General features: G+C 43.9%; 1 protein-coding gene across 4 annotated transcripts in view; it reads left to right on the top strand.

Moving 5' to 3' along the window:
• ARHGAP25 (Rho GTPase activating protein 25) overlaps positions 1–19,310 on the top strand; it is a 76,188-nt gene extending 56,878 nt beyond the window's left edge. For all 4 annotated transcript variants that reach the window (XM_059659579.1, XM_059659578.1, XM_059659577.1 and 1 more), the window contains 7 exons: positions 3,921–4,128; positions 8,804–8,936; positions 9,760–9,833; positions 11,467–11,588; positions 12,624–12,820; positions 15,634–16,166; positions 18,438–19,310. In XM_059659579.1, coding sequence (XP_059515562.1) covers positions 3,921–4,128; positions 8,804–8,936; positions 9,760–9,833; positions 11,467–11,588; positions 12,624–12,820; positions 15,634–16,166; positions 18,438–18,645 — 1,475 coding nt within the window. In that variant the 3' untranslated portion in view covers positions 18,646–19,310. The remainder of the gene's footprint in view (positions 1–3,920; positions 4,129–8,803; positions 8,937–9,759; positions 9,834–11,466; positions 11,589–12,623; positions 12,821–15,633; positions 16,167–18,437) is intronic.
• Positions 19,311–20,084: the final 774 nt, after the last annotated feature.

Here is a 20,084-nt window from a genome sequence, read left to right as displayed (position 1 = left end):
GGAGGGAGGGAGGGAGGGAGAGAGAGAGGAGAGAGAGAGGAGAGAGAGAGGAGAGAGAGAGAGACATGATGGAGATAGAGATACAGAGAGACCTGGAGCAGATATGTGGATTTTAAGTTACCGGTTTGTAGGTGATATCCCAACGTCTAGAGTGGGAGGACATCTGAGCTGGAATGCCAGGAAATGGCACAGGAAGTGGAAGAAGGGGCACAGTAAAGGAGACTGCAAAAGAGCCCATAGAGATGTGGGGATAGAATGAGAGTGGGTGACTTTGTACTCATGTAGGGAGAAAGTCTTGAAAAGGAAGAAGAATCACCCCCATCAGAGTCTTCAGTGAAGACAAGTGGAGTGTGGGATAAGCAGAGGAGGGCACTGGAAATTTTACTGGGCAGACTGGGTGGAAAGATGCAGGCTGATTAAACCAGATGGAGAGGATTGAGGGTTTGGGAAGTGGATGCTAAGGGCAGAAGTAAGGGCTGTGAGGGTGGACGACTCAAGGAGACTCATCATTCTTTGGATGAATATACTGGTGAATGGAAGAAAGGAAAGCATTGGGTGTTTGAGACTTGGGGTAGGAGATTAGTCTTTAATAACTTAGCAAAGACTTAGACACATGTAGGCTCTTTCAATTGAAAGAGAAAAATACAAAAAGAGAAGGAGTGAAATCTTGGAAGAGGTGAACAGGGTGGAGGACAACACTATCTTGGAGGAAGCACAGGGTCCTTTTCTCCCTCTAAGAGAGACAGGCAAGCAGACAGGAAGAAGAGTGAGAGAGGCAGGGACTGAAAATGAGGGAGTTCACTCATGATGTCCTCAATTTGGGGAGATAAGGGAAAGAGGAGACAAGGTCACCTTCTGAGACAGGAGAGGGAATGGTGGTGAGCTCAAGGGAAGTGGTGTAGCTTTGGAACCGATCTTACAGAGATTGGAAATACACATGTCTATGAAATGTTAGGCTACATTCCTGCATGGCTCCCAATGTCCTGATAAAGGCATGGAGAGGGAGTGGAAATCAGCAGAGTGGGGATGATGGAGAGAAAAGATGTGAGGAATGAGTGTACTGGTGAAAGTGACATTGAAATGACTGACTGTGGAGTATGGGAGGAAAAGAGAAGGAACACAGGACAAGACTGATGGATTCAGAGGAGGAGAAAAGTTAGAGGGCTGACTGTGCAGAGGGTGTAAGAAGCAGCTTGATTCCAGGTCACCTGCAAAGTGGACCTTCCTTCTGCTTGGGGACCTTGGAACTGCTGCTCACATTTGACAGCTCTGACAGCTCTGTGCACACTGTCACATTGTGTTTGGGAAATCTTTCCTTAGGAGGCCCAGTGGGCCCCTTGAATTCAAGTTTCATCTACTCGGAAACACATCCACCTCTCCCTTTGAAGTGCTTCTCCCTAGACCCCTCAAAGGGAATTTTACAAATGCCATGTGGCCTATATTTTAAGTCAGATCATTTTAATTATTTCCCTCCAATTTGGGGAATATATCTACCCAGGTCATTTCATGGACAAACAGCAATCTAATTTTATATTGTATTGACATTCTCTCATTGTTTTCCATTATTTTGCATGGGGTCTTTTCATTTTCATAATTTGATGACAAGCTAACTGAGCATAGCAGTCCCTTACTGTGTATAGCCAATGGAATGCCATGTGTCCTGCTCCTGGCACATGGCAGGGTACTCAATAAATGTTAGCGTAAAGCTGACTTTATCTGCTGAGATCTCGACTAGTGTTTAAACTAAATAAATGCCAAAATTATCATGAATCATGGAAAGCATTTGCTTGAAGATGAAATGACTTATTAAGTAATTTAGCAAAATTTGTTGACTCTACCTGTGCCAAGACCTACACTAAACACTGGGAGTAAAAAGAGACCAACCCCATATTTCTGGCATGAGGGAGCCTGTAGTTATACAGAGGGAACCGGGGTATACACATAATTACAGCACAGTGTGGAAAGGGGTTGGGATATTTGAGAAGGATACGGATACACAGAGTAGAGATAGAATCTCTCAGGCTGGGGTCAGGGAAGGCTTACCAGAGGTGACGATACTTGAATGGAGCCAAGGAAGACCAATGGAATTCCAGCAGACAGAGAGGGGAGAGGTGAACAGACTGGGTAGTGAGAAGGGACCGTTCAAGGGCATGAACACTGGCGAGCACTGTGGGCTTTTGAAACACCAGGTGAGGTGCCTTTGAGGGTGTGGCAGGAAGTCAGGCCAGAAAGGTAGGTGGGTGCCAGACTGAATGCCAATCTAAAGAATGCCAGCCCCAGCTTCCAAACTTCAGCCACAGAAATATTTAGTCAGTGTCACTGAAACACAAGTGAAACAGACAACAGCCCAGCAGGTCTGGTTGGGAGTAGGGAAAACAGAGACCCACTTGTTCAGCTGCTCCTGGATCCCATGCCCTCACCTCTCAAGCACTTGATGTTTGTGAGGGAAGGGCTTCAGAGGACACCCTGAGGATTTTGAGGGGTAATTTGAAAAACACTGCTGTGGTAATTTGGGAAGAAGTGGCTGACTATTAAAAATAAGGGGGAATATGCTCAGGTAGACCAGTGGTTTAGAAAGGTAAGTAGTAGGAGGGCTTTGAACATAGTAGAAGAGAAGAAACACCATCATAGATGAGAGAGGAATCCAGCGTGGGCTGGCCTGGGACAATGGGTAGGAGTGGAAAGGACATGGGAGATTCGAGAACCCATTAGAGCTCTTGATAGGTGGGATCCACATTAATTAGAGGCTCGTCCAGGGGACCAACTAGAGAGAGAATCATGGGAAAAAAACCAAAGGCTTTGGGAACCTGTGTCCAGGGCTTGAAGTGGTTGGTGCCACAGACCTAATTATAACAGAGGGAAACTCAGGCAGGACAGAGCTGAAACCATAACCTGTCTTCTGAACTTCCAGGCCTCGTGGGAAAAAAATGAGTAGCCACTGATTATCCTGATTTAGAAATTAACTTTATTACACCGCTGGGGTGGAAAAAGGCCAGAGCCAAGCGCTGACAGGGCTGGGGCGGAGCTGGTCCATGCATGCATTGCTGGAGGCACTGTCATTTGGAACAGTGTTTTTGGAATGCGATTTGCATACCAGCTAGTTATTAAAATGTTCAAGCCATGTGAACTAGTAATTCTACATGTGGGACTTTGCCCTAAGGAAGTAGTTCAAAAGAGGAAATAGCCTGGGCTCATCCATCCAAATGTCAAATAATTAATTAAACAATTAATTAGAAAAAAATACATTGTGCTACGTACATTCCAGGAACTCTGCTAGGCGAATGAATATGTTCTCTGTGTGGCAATGTTAAAGTAGTCAAGCACAGTAAACCAACCTAAATTATTCAAATGCCACACTGGTTTAACACGCTCTGAGACATCCATGTGACAGACTTATGCTTAATGCGATATAACACAAGCAGGTTATTCAAAATCACCTGTTCGCTGCTGTGGTTAAGAGCACATTCTCTTGCATGTACTGCCTGGACTTGAATTCTGACGGTACCATGCCCTGGCTTCTGACCTTGGCAGGTTCATCAGTGCCTCTAAGGCTCAGTATCTCCAACAGTAAGGTGGGCATAACAGTTAATACCACTTCGTAGGATTGCTGTCAAGATTAAACGAGAAAAGATATGCAAAGCCCTGAACACAATTCCTAGCACACTGAATAAAAGTGACTTGTTACTTTAAATACGTAAAAATGTGTGTCAAGAGAAAGAGACTGACAGAAACTGGCCCAGTTTCCAGCCCCAGGAAATATTGTGGGCGACTTGTTTCCTCTATTTTGTTTAGTATCATTTCCCCAAAACCTTTGAGGTCATAGGCAACACAGAAATTCAAGAAATAGGCAAAGCGCTCTGACCTGTCAGTTCATCCAACGGGACTCAAAATAATGGGCAGGTGCTGCTTTTCTCTTCCAGCGGTGTTTGGCCAGCGTTTGGATGAGACCGTGGCCTATGAGCAGAAATTTGGCCCCCACCTGGTGCCCATCCTCGTGGAGAAGTGTGCGGAGTTCATCCTCGAACATGGCCTGAATGAAGAGGGCATCTTCCGGCTGCCTGGGCAGGACAACCTGGTGAAGCAGCTCAGAGATGCGTTTGACGCAGGGGAGAGGCCCTCCTTTGACAGGTACGCTGCCTTCACCTCGCCCTCCCCTCTGCCTTAACTTGCGTAAGAGGGCTTTTCTCTTCCAATTGAGCTATGAGACTCACACAAACGCTGCCAAGAGCCCTGTCTTGCAACAGAAAGAGCCTTTGTTTTGCTCATAGTTTAGAATGTGGGAGCCTGGGGCACAGTTAGGAGAGCATGGTGATCCCTTACCTGAGAGAGATGTGAGCTCCACGGAGAGCCTGCTGGGCAGACTCAGGAGATGTTTAGGATACAGGAGGAGGGGAGTATGGGGTAGAGGGAAAGATGAGTCCTAGTTCCAGGCCCAGCCTTCAGGGCAGATAAGGAACGTGGGGCTGAGTTGCCTGTACAACAGACTGGGTGTGGTGGAGAACGCACCATGTCCAGATCCAAGGGCTGCGATGGTCTCCCACAGCTTTCCTGAAGCGACCAGAACTGGCCCTTGTTAGTGTGGGAGAGCACAGTCCTATCCAATTCTGAACTTAGTTCTGAGCCCTTCTGGAGGGAGTACATACTAACAGGTTGGCTGCCTGGTGCTTTCCCATGGATGTTGCCCAGCCCTGTTTGGGGCATATCTGGTGCAGGGACATTTCTCCCCACCCTTCCCCTCCCTCCCCACCTCCTTCAGCCTCCCAGCTGAGGTTTTCTTGTCTGCCACGCTCAGCTAGGGCAACCACCACCCTACATTGCACGCGCTCTGCTTATTGTGCAATATTTGCCTTGGTTGCCTGCATGCACTTGTCCTGCTGGCAAGAAAAAGTCATTATTCTTTCCAAATCAGCGGCCCATAAACTAAGATTTAGCAATTAAGGCCTGAGCACTATCCAGTTTCCAAAGGTTGAAATTCTTCACAAGCTTATTGAGGACGGAGGAGCAGGGCTGATCCTGGGGAAGGGTGAATAGCTGGGTGTCATGCTGTGTGGATAGTCTCACTGCTCCCCTCTCCCTCTCCTGTCCCTCCAGTTCCCAGTGTTTCCATTCTGCCTCCGAAGCATCTCTAACACCCATCCATTTCCATTCTCACAGCCACTGTCTTAGTTTGGACCACCGTAGGCCTGTCTTTGCTGCCCTTGGCACGTAACAGGTTAGTGTAGCAAGGGTGCTATATTTTAATAGAAAAGCAATGGGGTGGAGTTGTTACTTGGTTTATACCAGGTTATGGACATGAAATTTAAGGACCTTTTAGCATCACCGTAAATTGATTTTCATTACCAGGCACTCGTTCAATTAAGCTTGCCACCTTTATATTCACTTTTCTTCCTATGTTTTTAATTAGCTTTGAGTTGATCAAAAGATGCAGGTGGGTTGTTGCAAAAGCAATGTGAAGTGAGCCAGGAGGCATAGAGGTGATTTGGGTTGCCAAATACCCGCCCTAGCCGCCTGTGTGTATAAAATCAGCCTGGGTGGTAGAGCCAGAGTCTTTGATTTTCTGAAATATTTGGATCTGGAAGGAGGAAAGTTATCACACATCTCCACTGCCAGAACTGAGGAGTTCCCACAGCCAGAAATAGGAAGGGTTCTTCAGGGTCTTCCCAGGACTGGTTCTTTGGGCCCACATGCGCCTTGCGGGTACTCATCTAGACCCCTACATTGGTCACATGTGCAGTTTCACTGTGCGTTCCCCAAAATTGCCTCTCTAGATGAAGGAAATCAAAGGAACTGTGTTGGCAGATTCTAGTACAGGTGTGTCAGGCTCTCATTCAAGATAAAAACATGAATTTAAAAATTTCTTTGTCCAGCCTCTACTAGGCTAGCTACTGCCTGATCACAGAGCTAGTACACTTCCAGTACCTATTGTCTCTGGGAGAAACGCACAGAGACACTCTGCGTTATAAGATCAGTGCTTCAAGGGAAGGTGGGCAGAGCTATGGGGAGCCGTGGCTCATCTCTGCTGGACCAGGGCTTGAACTCGGAAGCCACCTGGCTCCTGACTTGCTCTTAGTCTTTGATTTAAAACATTATTTAAGGATGTTCCATTGGGTTGGAGGAACAGCAAAATCAGGAAATATCATGCTGGAAATTTAGACTATAACAATGACATCCGAGTCAGCCCTGTCCCAATGGGGCACCAAAAGTTTACAGAAATAACTATAATTTTCATTGTATTAAATGCTAAAAATGAAAAAGAGATGGTACTGTGAGAATTTAGAACAGGGGTTTTTGACATGGTCTGGTGGATTTAGGAAGCTCCCCAAGAAAATTGACATTTAAGCTGAGACACAATAAAGAAGCATGAGGAGTTAGCCAGGCGATGCAGCCTTATCTTCCCCTGGTAAAATGAATGGGCAGCTTTCAGTGCATTTCGGTGCTCTAGGATGATTTACATAGCTAACTGTGTTCTTTGATGCCAACTTTGAGGTATCTATATTGTATCTGTGGTTTATAACCCCTTTCTCTTCTAATGTTGGCTATTCATGTTGTCTTAGTTTCTCCTGACTAAACTGTCTAGTAGTTTTTATTATTGTTTCTCTTCAAAAGACTCTGTTTTCTTGACATATCCTCCATGCTCTTTTTCTCATTCCAAATTCTTTGTTTTCTACATTCCTTCTGTGGGTGTGTTTTGAGTGCTGCGGGCTATGCCAGGCCACACACAGTGCACTGGAGAATGGAACCCTGGAGGCAGGAGGCTAGATTTAGGAGGCTGAGCAGTCCTGCTGTGGGGGAAGTTGGGGGATGGAGGGGAAGACAAAAAAATATCCTCCTTCTGAAAAGTGGAGTGGAAAGAGGGGAGGTTCTTGGAGATATTCATGTGACATTTGGATAGTAGAATTGAGGGGACTTGGGAGACTAATTGGATGTGGGGTGAGAGAGACCCCAATCAAACCGTAGACCCTGGATTCTGATTAAGACCTGGGTGGACGGCGACATTAGGAGACTGCTACTCCTGCCAGGTGTGCGCTGGTTGATTTTCTGGCACTTTCTTGGGAACTTCTTGTGTATTTTGCCTGGGGATATTTTTAGGCAATGACTCGGCAGGGAAGTCTCTTCCTGAAACCCCACCCCCTGACTTCCTGAGGTCCACCATGGCGCATAGACAGCCGTCTGGTCTGTGCAGGCGGAGGTACAGAGTTCACGGGCTGCAAAGGGGTTGCCTCCAACCACTGGCTGTCAAAAACAAGTGTTAAAAAATGTGCACACAGAGCCAAGACAGAGCTTTCTAGTCAAGTCCTGGCATTCTCACTTCTGCCGCCTCTAAGGCCTCCCTTCTCCTCCTCCTGTCCAACCCACCCCTCCTGTCTCTCACTACTAGGAGGTACTCCACCAGCAGATCTATATTCCCAAATGCTGACCAAAGGAGACACTCAGATTATCCGAACCTCTTCCCACATCACAGCTTTCTAAATACTATCAGGGCTATCTCTTAAGAACATCAGTTTTTCTTGATATGAAATAAATCAATATTTCTTTACTAATGATCTTCCAGTATATGGTAGATTCAGATTTATTTTCTCTATGGAATAAATGCAACAGCTCTATAAACCAGGAGTCAGCAGATGTTTTAAAAGGGCCACATATGAAATATTTATGTGTTGTGGGCTTGATGGTCTCTGTGGCAACTACTCAACTCTGCTCTTATCTCAACTTGGCCAAAGACTATACAAAAATGAATGAGCATAGTGTGTTCCTATAGCAATTTATTTATGGGAGCTGAAATTCAAAATTTAGGTCATTTTCACATGCCATGAAATGTTCTTGAGTTATTTCTCCAACCATTAAAAAAATGTAAAATCCATTCTTAGCTAGCTGGCTGTACAAATATAGGCAGCGGGCCGATTTGGCTCTGGGATCATGGTGTATCAACTCCTGCGGTAAACCAGAGAAGCTGAGCTGAAGAGCCCATGTCTCTTTCCGCTGATCACGTGATCTAATGAATGTTGTCTCAGTTCCTGCAGCAGGTCTCCTCCCTCCCGCTCCAGGCTGATCCACATGCTGCTGGCCCCATGCTGTAACTCCTGGTCACTCTACAGATCTTGATGGAAGAGTCCCTTGTAGCTCCCCAACTCTGCATTAAGTGTCCCTTTCCACATTTCTATATGATCCCAGGTCCAGGACTTCCCTTGTCATGGTACTAAGCACACAGTATTGTAATGACTTGGTAACATTTAAGTGTGCACACCTCTGAGGTTCAGTGAAGTGAGGTGTCCTGTGTGTCCCTTGGGTTCACTGCTGAAAGCCTAGTGCCTGACATAGTATCTTGCACTGAATAGTTTCTTTCAAAGCTTGTTGATTGAATAAATGATGGCATAAATATATGAATGAATCTCAGAATTATTTTAAGACTCTGAGGGATCAAATAGATCAATGGACCATGGATATAAAGCAGTTATCACATGAAAAATGAGACACTAAGTACAGAAGGCTAAATTGTGAGGTGCTAAGGGACTTGGAGGAAGAAGAAAGCAATGAAGATTAAATTGTTGAAGGTTTAATGAAAAAGTAGACCTTGAACTTGCCTTTGATGCAGTTAGGCAGAATAGATAAAGGAAAAGGCGTTGGGAGGATTATTCCATAAAAGGAATTAGCAAAAATGTTTTGGTCAATATACCTTTATCAGACTCTACTCCTCTGCAAAGCTTCCCTTCAGAACCTGGGTTCTAATCAGTGGATCGCCAGGGGGGAGCTGAGGAGACTTCTGGAGTTTTGCTTTCAAAGGGTGTTGCTTATTTTCTTCCAGAGATACAGATGTGCACACGGTGGCCTCCCTATTAAAGCTCTACCTCCGAGACCTCCCAGAGCCTGTGGTTCCCTGGAGCCAGTATGAGGGATTCCTGCTCTGTGGGCAACTCATGAATGCAGATGAGGCAAAGGTTGGTATCTCATTAGAGTTAGGTGTCCTGCTTGGAAAGAAGGTGATGGCTACTGAACACTATTCTGGTCGGCAGGGAACAGTGTGTCAGGAGGTCCATACCTGTTGGTGAGATACTTTGTCCAACAGGAACTTCCCTGGAAACCAAAGACAAATGAAGCCAATCATGGTGACAGCCTTCATGGGAGGTAACAATCCAATAAAGAATTGGCCCCTAATCAAATACCCCAAAGTCACTTTAAAGTTAGTAGGAGAGGGGGGAGGTATTTGATAAGGGTTTCAAGCAATATGGCTTTGTTGAGACCCACTGGGACACAAGGTCAAGCTGCCCAACTTGGAGAGCAGGTGAGAGGCCTGACTGTACTAGCTCCGTGATGACCACAAGTGTCAGACATGGGCATACAGAGAATGCACGTCCCAGAGAGAGGAAGGACAGGGAGCTTTTCTTGTTCCTTTCAGCTTCAGCTGCCTGTGCGGTCTGTGGCTCCCTGAGATAATTCCTCTTCTCAGAGTTTTGTGTGTGTCTTTCAATAACTTTTTATTTTGAAATAACTGTAAATTCACAAAATGTTGCAAAAAACAGTATGGAGAGGCTCATTGTTTTCTTGTAGTGTTACTTTTTTATTTGTTCTTCTTCCAAGAACCCGAGGCAAGGACTATCAACAACTCATACCCACGGTAATTGCTTAATGAACACCTGAGATGTAACACTCCACTAGCACTGCCAAAGTGTTGCTTCTACACAGACACACCAATTAGGTTCCAAGGTCTCATTGCTGGCAAGTGAGCAGGCTCATTTACTGGTATTAAAAATGTCTTTCCAGGCTCAGCAGGAGTTGATGAAGCAGCTCTCCACCCTTCCTCGAGACAACTACAGCCTCTTGAGCTACATCTGCAGGTAGGAGTCCCCCGGTATCTGCTACACAGTTTCTAGTCAAGGGGGTGAGGAGTGAAGGGGACCTCATATATGGTGATGCAAGATGATCTGACTTTGGGTGATAGGTACACAGTGCAATATGCAGATCTTGTATCATAGAAATCCACACCTGAAACTTATATGATCCTATTAACCAATGTTACACCAATAAATTTAATAAGAAGAATATAAATAAGCTCCTGGATAGAGAAGGAAAGAGTGTCTCTGTGAACTCAGAGACTCTAGTTCAGATCTTTGGAAGGTCAACTCTATTTACATAGCTCCGAGGTAGTTTCCTGTGTCCACAAGGTAATTTAAAAGACCCCCTGAAAGTTTGATCGGCATACAAAATGTACATGCTTCCACCTCAGGCTTTCCTCAGCACTGCTCAGAGTCCTGGGACATGCAATAGAACCGAAATATTTATAATCTTTCTAGAATTATCTCCCATCATCCTGACTTAGTACCCCAGAGGCATACATTTCAGTTCCCCTTTCTGAGGACTTGCTATGTGTCATCTCTGTGGCAGCATGTAACATGTGCATTGACCCAGACCTGCTGAGTTGGGAGCCTGGATCTCCATGCCAGACAGAGCTGAAATTTATCTTAATTTTAAAAAATCATTTTTTATAGTCTCCAGATTATAAAAAGTGATATATGCTTGATTTGGAAACCAGGAGAATGCAACATACTGTAAAGAAGAAATAAAAATTACCCACAATCTCCTTACCCAGTAAAAATCACTATTAAGACCTGAGTGTTTTTCCTTCTGGATGTTTTGTCTCTATGACTGATTTTTACATTCATCAATATACATTTACTAGAACAATTTTTATACCAAATTGGAATTACATATATATATTTGTACCCTGTTTTCTTTTTTGGCTTAATGTTCCATTGTGAACACTTTCCTATGTCATACAATAGGATTATAAATAACTTCATAATATTCTATAAGCTTTTCTCATTTGAACAGACAAGCATTTATTTGATCATTTCTCTGTGTTTCAAATTTTATGTTGCTCCAGCCTATCCATTAAAAATGGTTTCCGGAAAAAGTAGAAATTCCTTTGTTGGCTGTTTAGTTTTTCTTTAATTGTAAATAAGAAGTGCATGCCTCAACTGGGTAGAATTATAGTAAAAATTGTTAATTATTGAGCACCTGAGAATTTGAGATACTTGGTGCTATAATTGGAGGGTAAGATTAGGTGGCACTGGGATTCCCATCTCTGAGATTTTCCTCTCTGGAGACTTGGATGTGATGGGAGATAAGGTTATAAAGGCAGGACAAGGAGCAGTCAAATGCCCATTTTGGTCCTTCTAGTCACCTCTTAGCTCCCTGAAACTGGATCCTGCCTTCTGCCAATGTAACTCCCCTCGCTGCTCCCAGACCAAGGCCACCACCTCAGCTGGCCAGGCCCCTCCTGGTTTCTATTCTTCCTTGATCTTGAATCTTTGGGGGTGAAGCTAAACTCTTCTGGGAAGAGCAGGCTGATCCCACTCCTGAGATCAGAAGGAGAATCGGGATGCATCTCTGAGATTTCGTTGGTACCCAGAAGTGCTTTCTTCTGGCAAATTCCTATTTCTCACTCTGGGATTGCCTGTCTGTTCACAGGTTCCTACATGAAATCCAGCTGAACTGTGCTATTAACAAGATGAGCGTGGATAACCTGGCTACTGTGATTGGTGTGAATCTTATCAGGTCAAAGGTAGAAGACCCTGCTGTGATTATGAGGGGTAAGGATGGTCCTGTGGTAAGACAGATGCAGAGGAACTAATGACAGTTACGACACTAGCCCTTATGTCTGGGCACTGATCTGCAATTTGCCATGAATTTTCAGCTGATTATTTTGTCTGAATTGTAAAATAGCCCTGTGAAGTAGGCAGGGCAGGAATTACGTCCATTCTCCAGATCACAGCAGTGGTTAAAGATTTACCTAAAGGGCTCACAGTACATATAATAGGCTGGCACAAAAACAGTTAGCTAATGTTTCTTAATCTTGTATTATGTTTAAATACCCTTAGCCAGAGAGAGTAAACAAGTTTCATTTTATAAGCCAAGTCACAAAAAGAGTACTTGTAAAGCTGTGTTGAAAAGGCTTCTGAGGCTGTGTCTGGGATCAGTGAGCAAAAGTCCTGCCATAGAGTACTGATGTCTGCCATAGATTTGGGGAGGCAATATGCCTGGCACGTAGTCAACTGTGTGTGCAATAAAAATCGCATGTCACATTGAAGACCACATTAGGAGAGACACATGTCTTAATTTTCTCTGCTGTTAGATTGCTAATTTCCTGATTAAAGACTGAGCCAGTGGGGTGTAAACTTTCACTCCAATCCACGTGTTTGTTCTAGCCCAGTGATGGCGAACCTTTTGAGCTTGGCGTGCCAGCATTTTGAAAAACCCTAACTTAACTCTGGTGCCGTGTCACATATAGAAATTTTTTGATATTTGCAACCATAGTAAAACAAAGACTTATATTTTTGATATTTATTTTATATATTTAAATGCCATTTAACAAAGAAAAATCAACCAAAAAAATGAGTTCGCGTGTCACCTCTGACACGCGTGTCATAGGTTCGCCATCACTGTTCTAGCCCATCCTTTTCACCACAGTATCCTATCCCAAGCAATTAAGAAGAGTCCTGTGAGGAGCAAAATGGGGTCCTTTGGGGCGCTGTGGTTTTAGAGACACTTTTGGAGACATCCCATAGGTATAGAGACCTTTGAGGACTACGCCATGGTCCAGCACCACAAATCTCTTCTTCTTTCAGGGACTCCTCAAATCCAAAGAGTGATGACCATGATGATCAGAGACCATGAGGTCCTCTTCCCCAAGTCCAAGGATGTACCCCTGTCACCCCCGGCTCCCAAAAATGACCCCAAGAAACCTCCAGTGGCTCGAAGCTCTGTGGGCTGGGATGCCTCTGAGGACGTCCCAATTTCTAGGACAGACAGCTTCAGTAACACGGTAAGGCGCAGAGAGCCTTCGGCCTTCCATTAGACTCGTCTTTTAATCCAGGTCATTCCATGTAAGAGCTGCTGTGGCTGGCAATTTGGGGGAGTTTTTGATGATGCTGTGGCTATGAGTACAGCTGGTATGGACTCATTGGAATGCGTCTTTTTATTTTATTTATTTATTCATTTATTTTTATTGTCTAAAGTTTTACATATGTCTCCTTTTCCCCCAATTGACACCCTCCCCCCACCTCCAGCCATTCCCATCCTGGGCATCTTGAAAGCTTGGCCTCTTTCAAAGTCTAGTCTCTGCTTGCATCCTGGAGGTGAGATTCGTGATGTGTGTGCCAATGACTGAGCAGTGGAACTCTTCACTGAAGCACACTCTGGAGGGATACACTTTGAAACAGTCCAGAGAAGTTCAATGGGAAAAGAGATATACCACCTTGTAAATGTTTGAGTGAGGGTTATTGAAAATTCTGGGTCAAAGTCCAGAGAGAACTGGTTTCCTGCTAACCCATGAAACGTGATTTCTTTCTCAGAGCATGTGATGTGTTCGTGTAATATTTCCCATTTTCTGATAAACTGTCTCAGCAATGTCAACCCCCTCATTTGTACTGAGGGCTTGGGGCTCACGTTCCCAATGTCAGAAAACTCTGCAGACTCTGAAATTTAGATTGTTTGAGGGCAACAACTTACAAAGGTCAAATATGTTTTATATATTTATAAAACAAGTTTTTTATAAAAGAACATGTGAACTTTATATAGCAGCCTGACTCATTATGTGTGACCAAGGAATGAATTGCAAATTTTGGGTTGACCTGGTAATGTAAGTTGCCTATAGTACTTTCAATCTTTATTGAGGATGATTAAGAAAGGATTGGGGGGAAACGTAGGTAGTGGTTGGTGGTGATGTTTCTTAGGTAAAGTCTGGCCACAATGCATCTTATTAACACTCAAAAATTAAATTAATATTTAGAAATTCTCATACCTTGTATAGTGGCATCATCCTAGAAGTGCTTCAGATTAGCTATTGTTATGCTCATTTGACAGGTTTCTTTTTTAATGGTAACAGTGTGGGCAGTTCTGGGCAGGCACTTTGCTGGGAAATGTAAACAGATCAGCTCTGGATTCCTCACTGTAAATCTATTGGGTAGAATTTATCGTGCACATTTTATGTCTCAGGACCTCAGTCTCAGGGAGGTCGACCAGATGGCCCAAGGTGGCAGCACTAGAATGTTACAGAATAAGATTTTGATCTAGTTCTCACCTCAAGGCCCAGGTGCTTCTGATCCCAGAAGAGGTTGTTGAAGCAGTTGATTAGCAGAAGCGTTAGAAGAAGAGTTTCAGCCCTTATGTTCAGATTTTACGTTTATGACTCATTTTTTTTGTCTTTCTCTTTCTTTTCCTTTTTAATTTAACTGAAAAAAATAAAAAGGAAGAAAAATAGCTACATTGAGAAGTCCTGATCCCTCCTCTACCTTCACCCACTCCATCCTTCCCTGCCTTTTTAGTTTCTTATTTATCTTTCCAGTGTTCCTTTATGCAAATATAAGCAGATATGAATGTAAATTGTTATTTATCTCCCTTTTACACAAAATATAACAATCTCTTTTGAGTTCTCTCTCTCTCCACATACACACACACACACACACACACACACTCCACTCTGTATCTTGAATTTTTCCACTTAACAATATATGCTGGAAACCTTTTCATGTTAATACATAGACAGCTACCTCATATGTCCTTATGTTTTTGCAGGTGTATAGTGTTCCACTCTTGTACCATTATCTACTTAACCAGCCCCTATAGATAAAAAGGTGGTTTTCATCCCTTTGTACTAAAAATAAGGCTGCAATGAATAACCTTGACTAGGCTTCATTTTGTATGCAGGCAGATGTATTTCTGGGCTAAATTCCCAGAACTGGGATTGCTGACTCTGAAGGTACATACATTTGTAATGTGTAATTTTCATTAAAATTATCAAATGAAGTTTGTGCAATTTTGTACTTCCACCAGTGATGTATAAAATAATCTGTTTCCCTACAGTTTCACCAGCAGAGGTGTACTGTCAGATTTGGGGTTCTTTTATGGTGGGGGTCCTTTTGATAGGTGAGAACTGATTTGTCAGTAATTTTAATTTGAGTTTTCCTATTATAAGAGAGTCCAAATATCTTTCCTTATATGTAAAGGCCCGCCGCATTTTCCTCTGTGAGCTCTTTATCTTGTCCTTTTCCCATTAGTTATTGGTCTTTTTCTTTTCCATTGGTTATTGGTCTTTTTCTTTTCCATTGGTTATTGGTCTTTTTCTTCTCAATTTGTATGAACCTTATATATTAGGGAGAGTGATATGGCTTGCAAATATTTTTGCCATTTTGTCATTTCTTATTTGATTTAGCATGTGGTGATTTCTTTGTTTTAATTTTGTTCTTTTAAGTTTGGGGGCTCATGCCATGTAGGTTGAAATTATCAAATGTTTTGTTTATGGCTTCTGGATTTTGAGTCCTAGTTAGAAAAGCCTCCCCATCCTAAAGTTATAAAAGAATCCTGGCCTAGGACTCTTTTACCTTAAACATATAATGCTTTTAATCAGGGCTTCACCTTTAGAATATGAGTTCCTTCAAGTGCAATGTCCTTTTAGAAAAAAAATGCCAGTCAGATAATCAATTAATGTGACCAATGAATAGATGGTCTTCTAATGAAGAGTTTCATAGGTGTGCTGCCCAGAGATGCTTTCTTTCAAGCCTCTAATTTTTTTTTTTCTTGGGAACATGACACAAGTGGGAAAAACCCATGTAACTTTCATGGCCATGTTTTTTCTAGGCCAGCGACTCAGAAGCAACCAGCCCCACTGAACAACAGCCAAGTGACATGTTTCCGGAACACAGCAGCAAAACTCCCAGGGAAAAGCCAGGAGATTGGAAGCTGCAATCACGAAAAAGAACTCAGACCCTCCCTAATCGGAAATGTTTCTTAACAGCAGCTTTTCAAGGTGCCAACAGCAGCAAAGTGGAGATCTTTAAGAATGAGTTCTGGTCGTCGTCTTCAGAGGCGAAGGCCGGGGAGGGGCATAGGAGAACACTGTCTCAAGGTGTGCAGAACTTTTCTGATGCCCAGAGGACTTCCACCTATGATAACATCCCTACCCTGCCAGGGTCCCCTGGGAATGAAGCAGGTGCACTCGCTTCCCATGCCTGCGACTCCAAGAAAGATACTCTTTCGAGCCCAAACTCTGACACCGGGCCTGGGACAAAGAACTCTGGAGAAGAGGGACTGGAGTCTTTGCAAAAGACGGTCCAGGAGCTGCAAAAGGAAATAGAAACACAGAAACAAGTCTACGAGGAACAGATTAAAAGGTAAGTCACATACAGAGGGGAGCCACTCAGCTTCCATCGTAAGAAGCAATAGGGATTGTTCTCATCTGCCAAAGAAGTGACATTATGAACCTTCAGTTTGGAGAATACAGTAATCTCTAGCAGTTAGGCCTGATAAGAAAAAAGGGTAAAGGGAGTGATGAGTGACTAAGCTAGTAAAAACTCTGAGCTTCAAAGTAAATTCATGAAAAATTATGTAGCTTAATCAACTTTCTAAATAGCAATCCTTTAAGGTTCAACATGCTTAGTAAATTAAGATAAACTTAAAACGTTTTTCACATTAGTGATTTATCCATTCTGAAAATATTGATTGAGCACCTATTGTGCTCCAGGTGATATCCCAGCTATTGGGGAATAGCTCTGAACAAAACAGACAAAAGTCCCTGTGCTAATAGAGCTTTCCTTCTAGTGAGAACAGACAGACCATACAAATAAGTAATGAAAATATATGCTTTACCCAATGGTAGAAAATGCCATGGAGAGAAATAAATTAGGGCAGGAGGTTGGGGGATTCCAGAAGTGAGCTCCAATAGGGTTGTCAAGAAGGCCTCACTGAGAAGATGGCATTGAAGCAAAGGCCTGAAGGAGAAGAGGGAACAAGTCATGTCTACATATGAGAGAAGAGCAGGCCAGGCAGAGAGACCAAAGGTTCAGAGGCAGAGGAAGGAAGCAGGTCTAGGTGTTCATGCACCAGACCAGTGGTGGGCTAGAGCAGGAGGAAGGCACTGAGAGGAGAGAGGGCAGGGAAGTGGAGGCCAGAGCACAAATCAGTAGTTGGTAGAACTAAAAGGCTGGTGTGACGCCTTGGCAGTGCCCAAAGCATCCTGGAGAAGACTCCCACTGTACTCTAACATGGATGCCACTGACAGGGTAGGGAAAGAACTGTCTGCCATGGAGGCGGCCCCTCCTCCTGAATGGAATAGTCTTCTGAATCCACCATCAGGGACCTCCCATCCTTGGTGGAGGGAGAAGAAACAGTCCAGAGTGTCTAAGTTTCATGCTTCAGACACATCTGTGCATGTAATCCCCATAGCAATCTTTAGAAATAGGTAATATCCCCACTTTACAGAATAAATGGGGGGTCAGGAAGGACAAAAAGATTCCTGAAGGTCACACAACTTATTATTGGTGGGGCTGGGATTTGCACCTGCCTCAACCAGCTCCCAAGCCCATTCAGATCTTACCTCTCCACTAAAATCACTGGTCAGGATGTAGCATAATGTCTCATTTGAGATGTCTCCCGAAGCAAGAGGTATATGGAGAATTTGGAGAAGAAAAGGAGCTTTGTAATGGGAGGACCAGAAGGAATGAGACTGATTTAATTTTAAGAAGCAATAGGAAGTGGTAGACAAGAGGTATTATATGCAGAACAGGGCAAAGCCCTTGAAGACATGTCAGGCATGGGCTCAGATGGGAGCTTGTCTCCATGTAAAATGATCAGGCATTTGAGGGAGCAGGGAGGCAGTACCTCTCAGAGTGAAACTCTGAAGCAAATTTCCAATCACACAATCTTCCCACAAGCCCGAAATCCCCTCTTTTGGCTGAGAAATGGCATATGTATTCTCGTTCCTGCGAGTTAATTCAGCATAGCCAGGCAGGGGGCCACCTGGGACTAGATTAGGATTTTGGCCAGTCACAGTGAAAAGCCCCTGAATTCAGGAATCCAACAGATTCTTCACCTGGAGCAGGATTCAGAAGTGAGGGTGGCACTGCCAAGACTGCTCCAAAGGGAAGTTCCCTGTACTTCTCCAAATCTTGGTTCCTAGGAGGCCTTACTAAGGGAAGGCGCTGTCCATACTCACCATTGAAGCAGGATGAGAAGGCTCTTAAGTGTTACAAAGGTGTTGGGAATGGAATCTGTGGAACATGGATGGGGCTTCAGTAGTCAATCAATATTTCTATTGAGCAGGACTAATGCAAGGTGCTGGGAGGGGGTATTGAAATAAATATAATAGATGTAGTCCCTTCTTTTAAAGACTATTATTGAGCGGAAGACATAAAATGACATGAACAACAAATACAAGGGATGTCACAAGATGGTGTTAAATGGCAAAACAGGCTCAGACATGCTGTGGGAATTCAGTTTCCTAGGAAATACTCACGTGGGGCTTGGGACATAAACAAATGGTACAGGTTGGGTATGGGTCGTGTGATGTGGAAAGGCAAATGGACAGAGGAGGGTGTGAGCAAGGGTGAAGGGAGAGTCTAGAGGTAATACTCAATTCTTTCATTCATTTCTTTCCTTCCTTGTAGCCTTGAGAAGGAAAATTATGACGTCTGGGCTAAGGTGGTGAGGCTCAATGAAGAACTGGAGAATGAAAAGAAGAAGTCTGCAGCCTTGGAAATCAGCCTCCGCAACATGGAGCGCTCCCGGGAGGATGTTGAGAGGAGGAACAAAACCTTGGAAGAAGAAGTCAAGGAATTTGTCAAATCGATGAAAGAGCCCAAGGCTGATGCATGAGAATCCCAGGAGTACAGGCGAAGCAGCCCACAGAGGCCCAACACTGCTCCCCTTTTCTTTGCTATGTGACAGCTGGGAAGCAAAATTAGTCCCTAAGAAGAGAGGACATTTGGGAGGAAAACATCACATTTCCCAGTAAATAAATCAGTGGAATTTGCAGGAAGATAAGGGTGAGCAGGGACATATGTGGACATCCATGACCGCTGGTGGCTGTGTTCAAAAGGATTGTATTATTCCACTATCGTCTCAGGCTGAGTGACTTGGAACTTTCTCTGGCTGGATGGCTATGTCCGATGGAGACATTTGAGCCAGGCCACATCTCAGGACCCAGGGAACAGGCTGTCCCCAACTGAAGCTGGACTGAGGCTTAGTTCTTTGTTGTCTAGGTGTGGAACAACTCACCTAGTCACATGGCCACGGGGCATCTCTGAGACAGAAAGGCTGAAATTGACCTTCAGCTTCTGAGTGCTCACCATGGTTTTGAAGGGCTGCCCTTGCTAAAGCCAGAGCCCCATTCTAACACTTCCCAATGTTGCACCATCTCCAGGAGCTGGAAGCTCCAAATTATTAGTAGACTAAGAGAAAATGAGCAATAAACTGTATTTATGAAAGCAACATAGATGAGAAAATTATATTCAAATAAAGTAAAACAATAAATAAGAAAAGCAGGGCTGTTGATTCTTACACCTTTGTGAGAGTTAGCAAAAGGCCCTCTTCCCGGGGGCAGAGGCACCCCCCACGGGCATACGGCTTGGTGAGTGGGGCCCAGACTGGGTTCTGGTCCTTACTTGCCTTTCAGTGGCCATAATTGCACAGGGCAGACCCACTCTGATGTGACTTCCTTTGAGGATGGTTGGGAGTTTAGGTAGTGACAGTCACATTAGTAATATTTTTTTCTGTTTCACCAAAATACAAGTGATTTCACCCTTTAAAAAAAGGGACATGAGGCCTTAGACCTTTCTAGACAGCTGATTATTTCTTTAAGCCAACCTGGTAGAGACTTTTGTGAGGTCCCAGGCCTTGCCAGGTAGGATGGAGGAGTCTTTAATGGTTTTCTAGCGAAGTGGCCTCCAAGCTATTTTGACCATGTACCCCATTAGTAGAAAACATTTGAGCATTCACCACCCCGATATAGAAATATTTATTTACTTATAAATTATATACATGTCACTATGTCATATATATTATAAAACATGAACAGAAATTGGATAATCAGATAAAAATAAATATAAGCAGATGTTCTCAAATATGCTTTCAGCTCTGGAGACCACTGGCTTGATTTCCCTGCAGGTATTATCTGCACTGGCTTCACATGTCATCCCAGTGCTCCCATAAATTCACTTGACTCTTGAAGCTTCGTGGCTTAATCAGTGACTTGAAACCTATGGTTACCACAGTGACAGTTCAGCCTTCTCCAGCATCTGTGTCTCCTCCATTTT

The sequence above is a fragment of the Myotis daubentonii genome, chromosome 12 (genome assembly GCF_963259705.1).
Source record: "Myotis daubentonii chromosome 12, mMyoDau2.1, whole genome shotgun sequence".
Taxonomy (NCBI): Eukaryota; Metazoa; Chordata; class Mammalia; order Chiroptera; family Vespertilionidae; genus Myotis; species Myotis daubentonii.
This window is presented reverse-complemented; position numbering and strand designations above follow the sequence as displayed.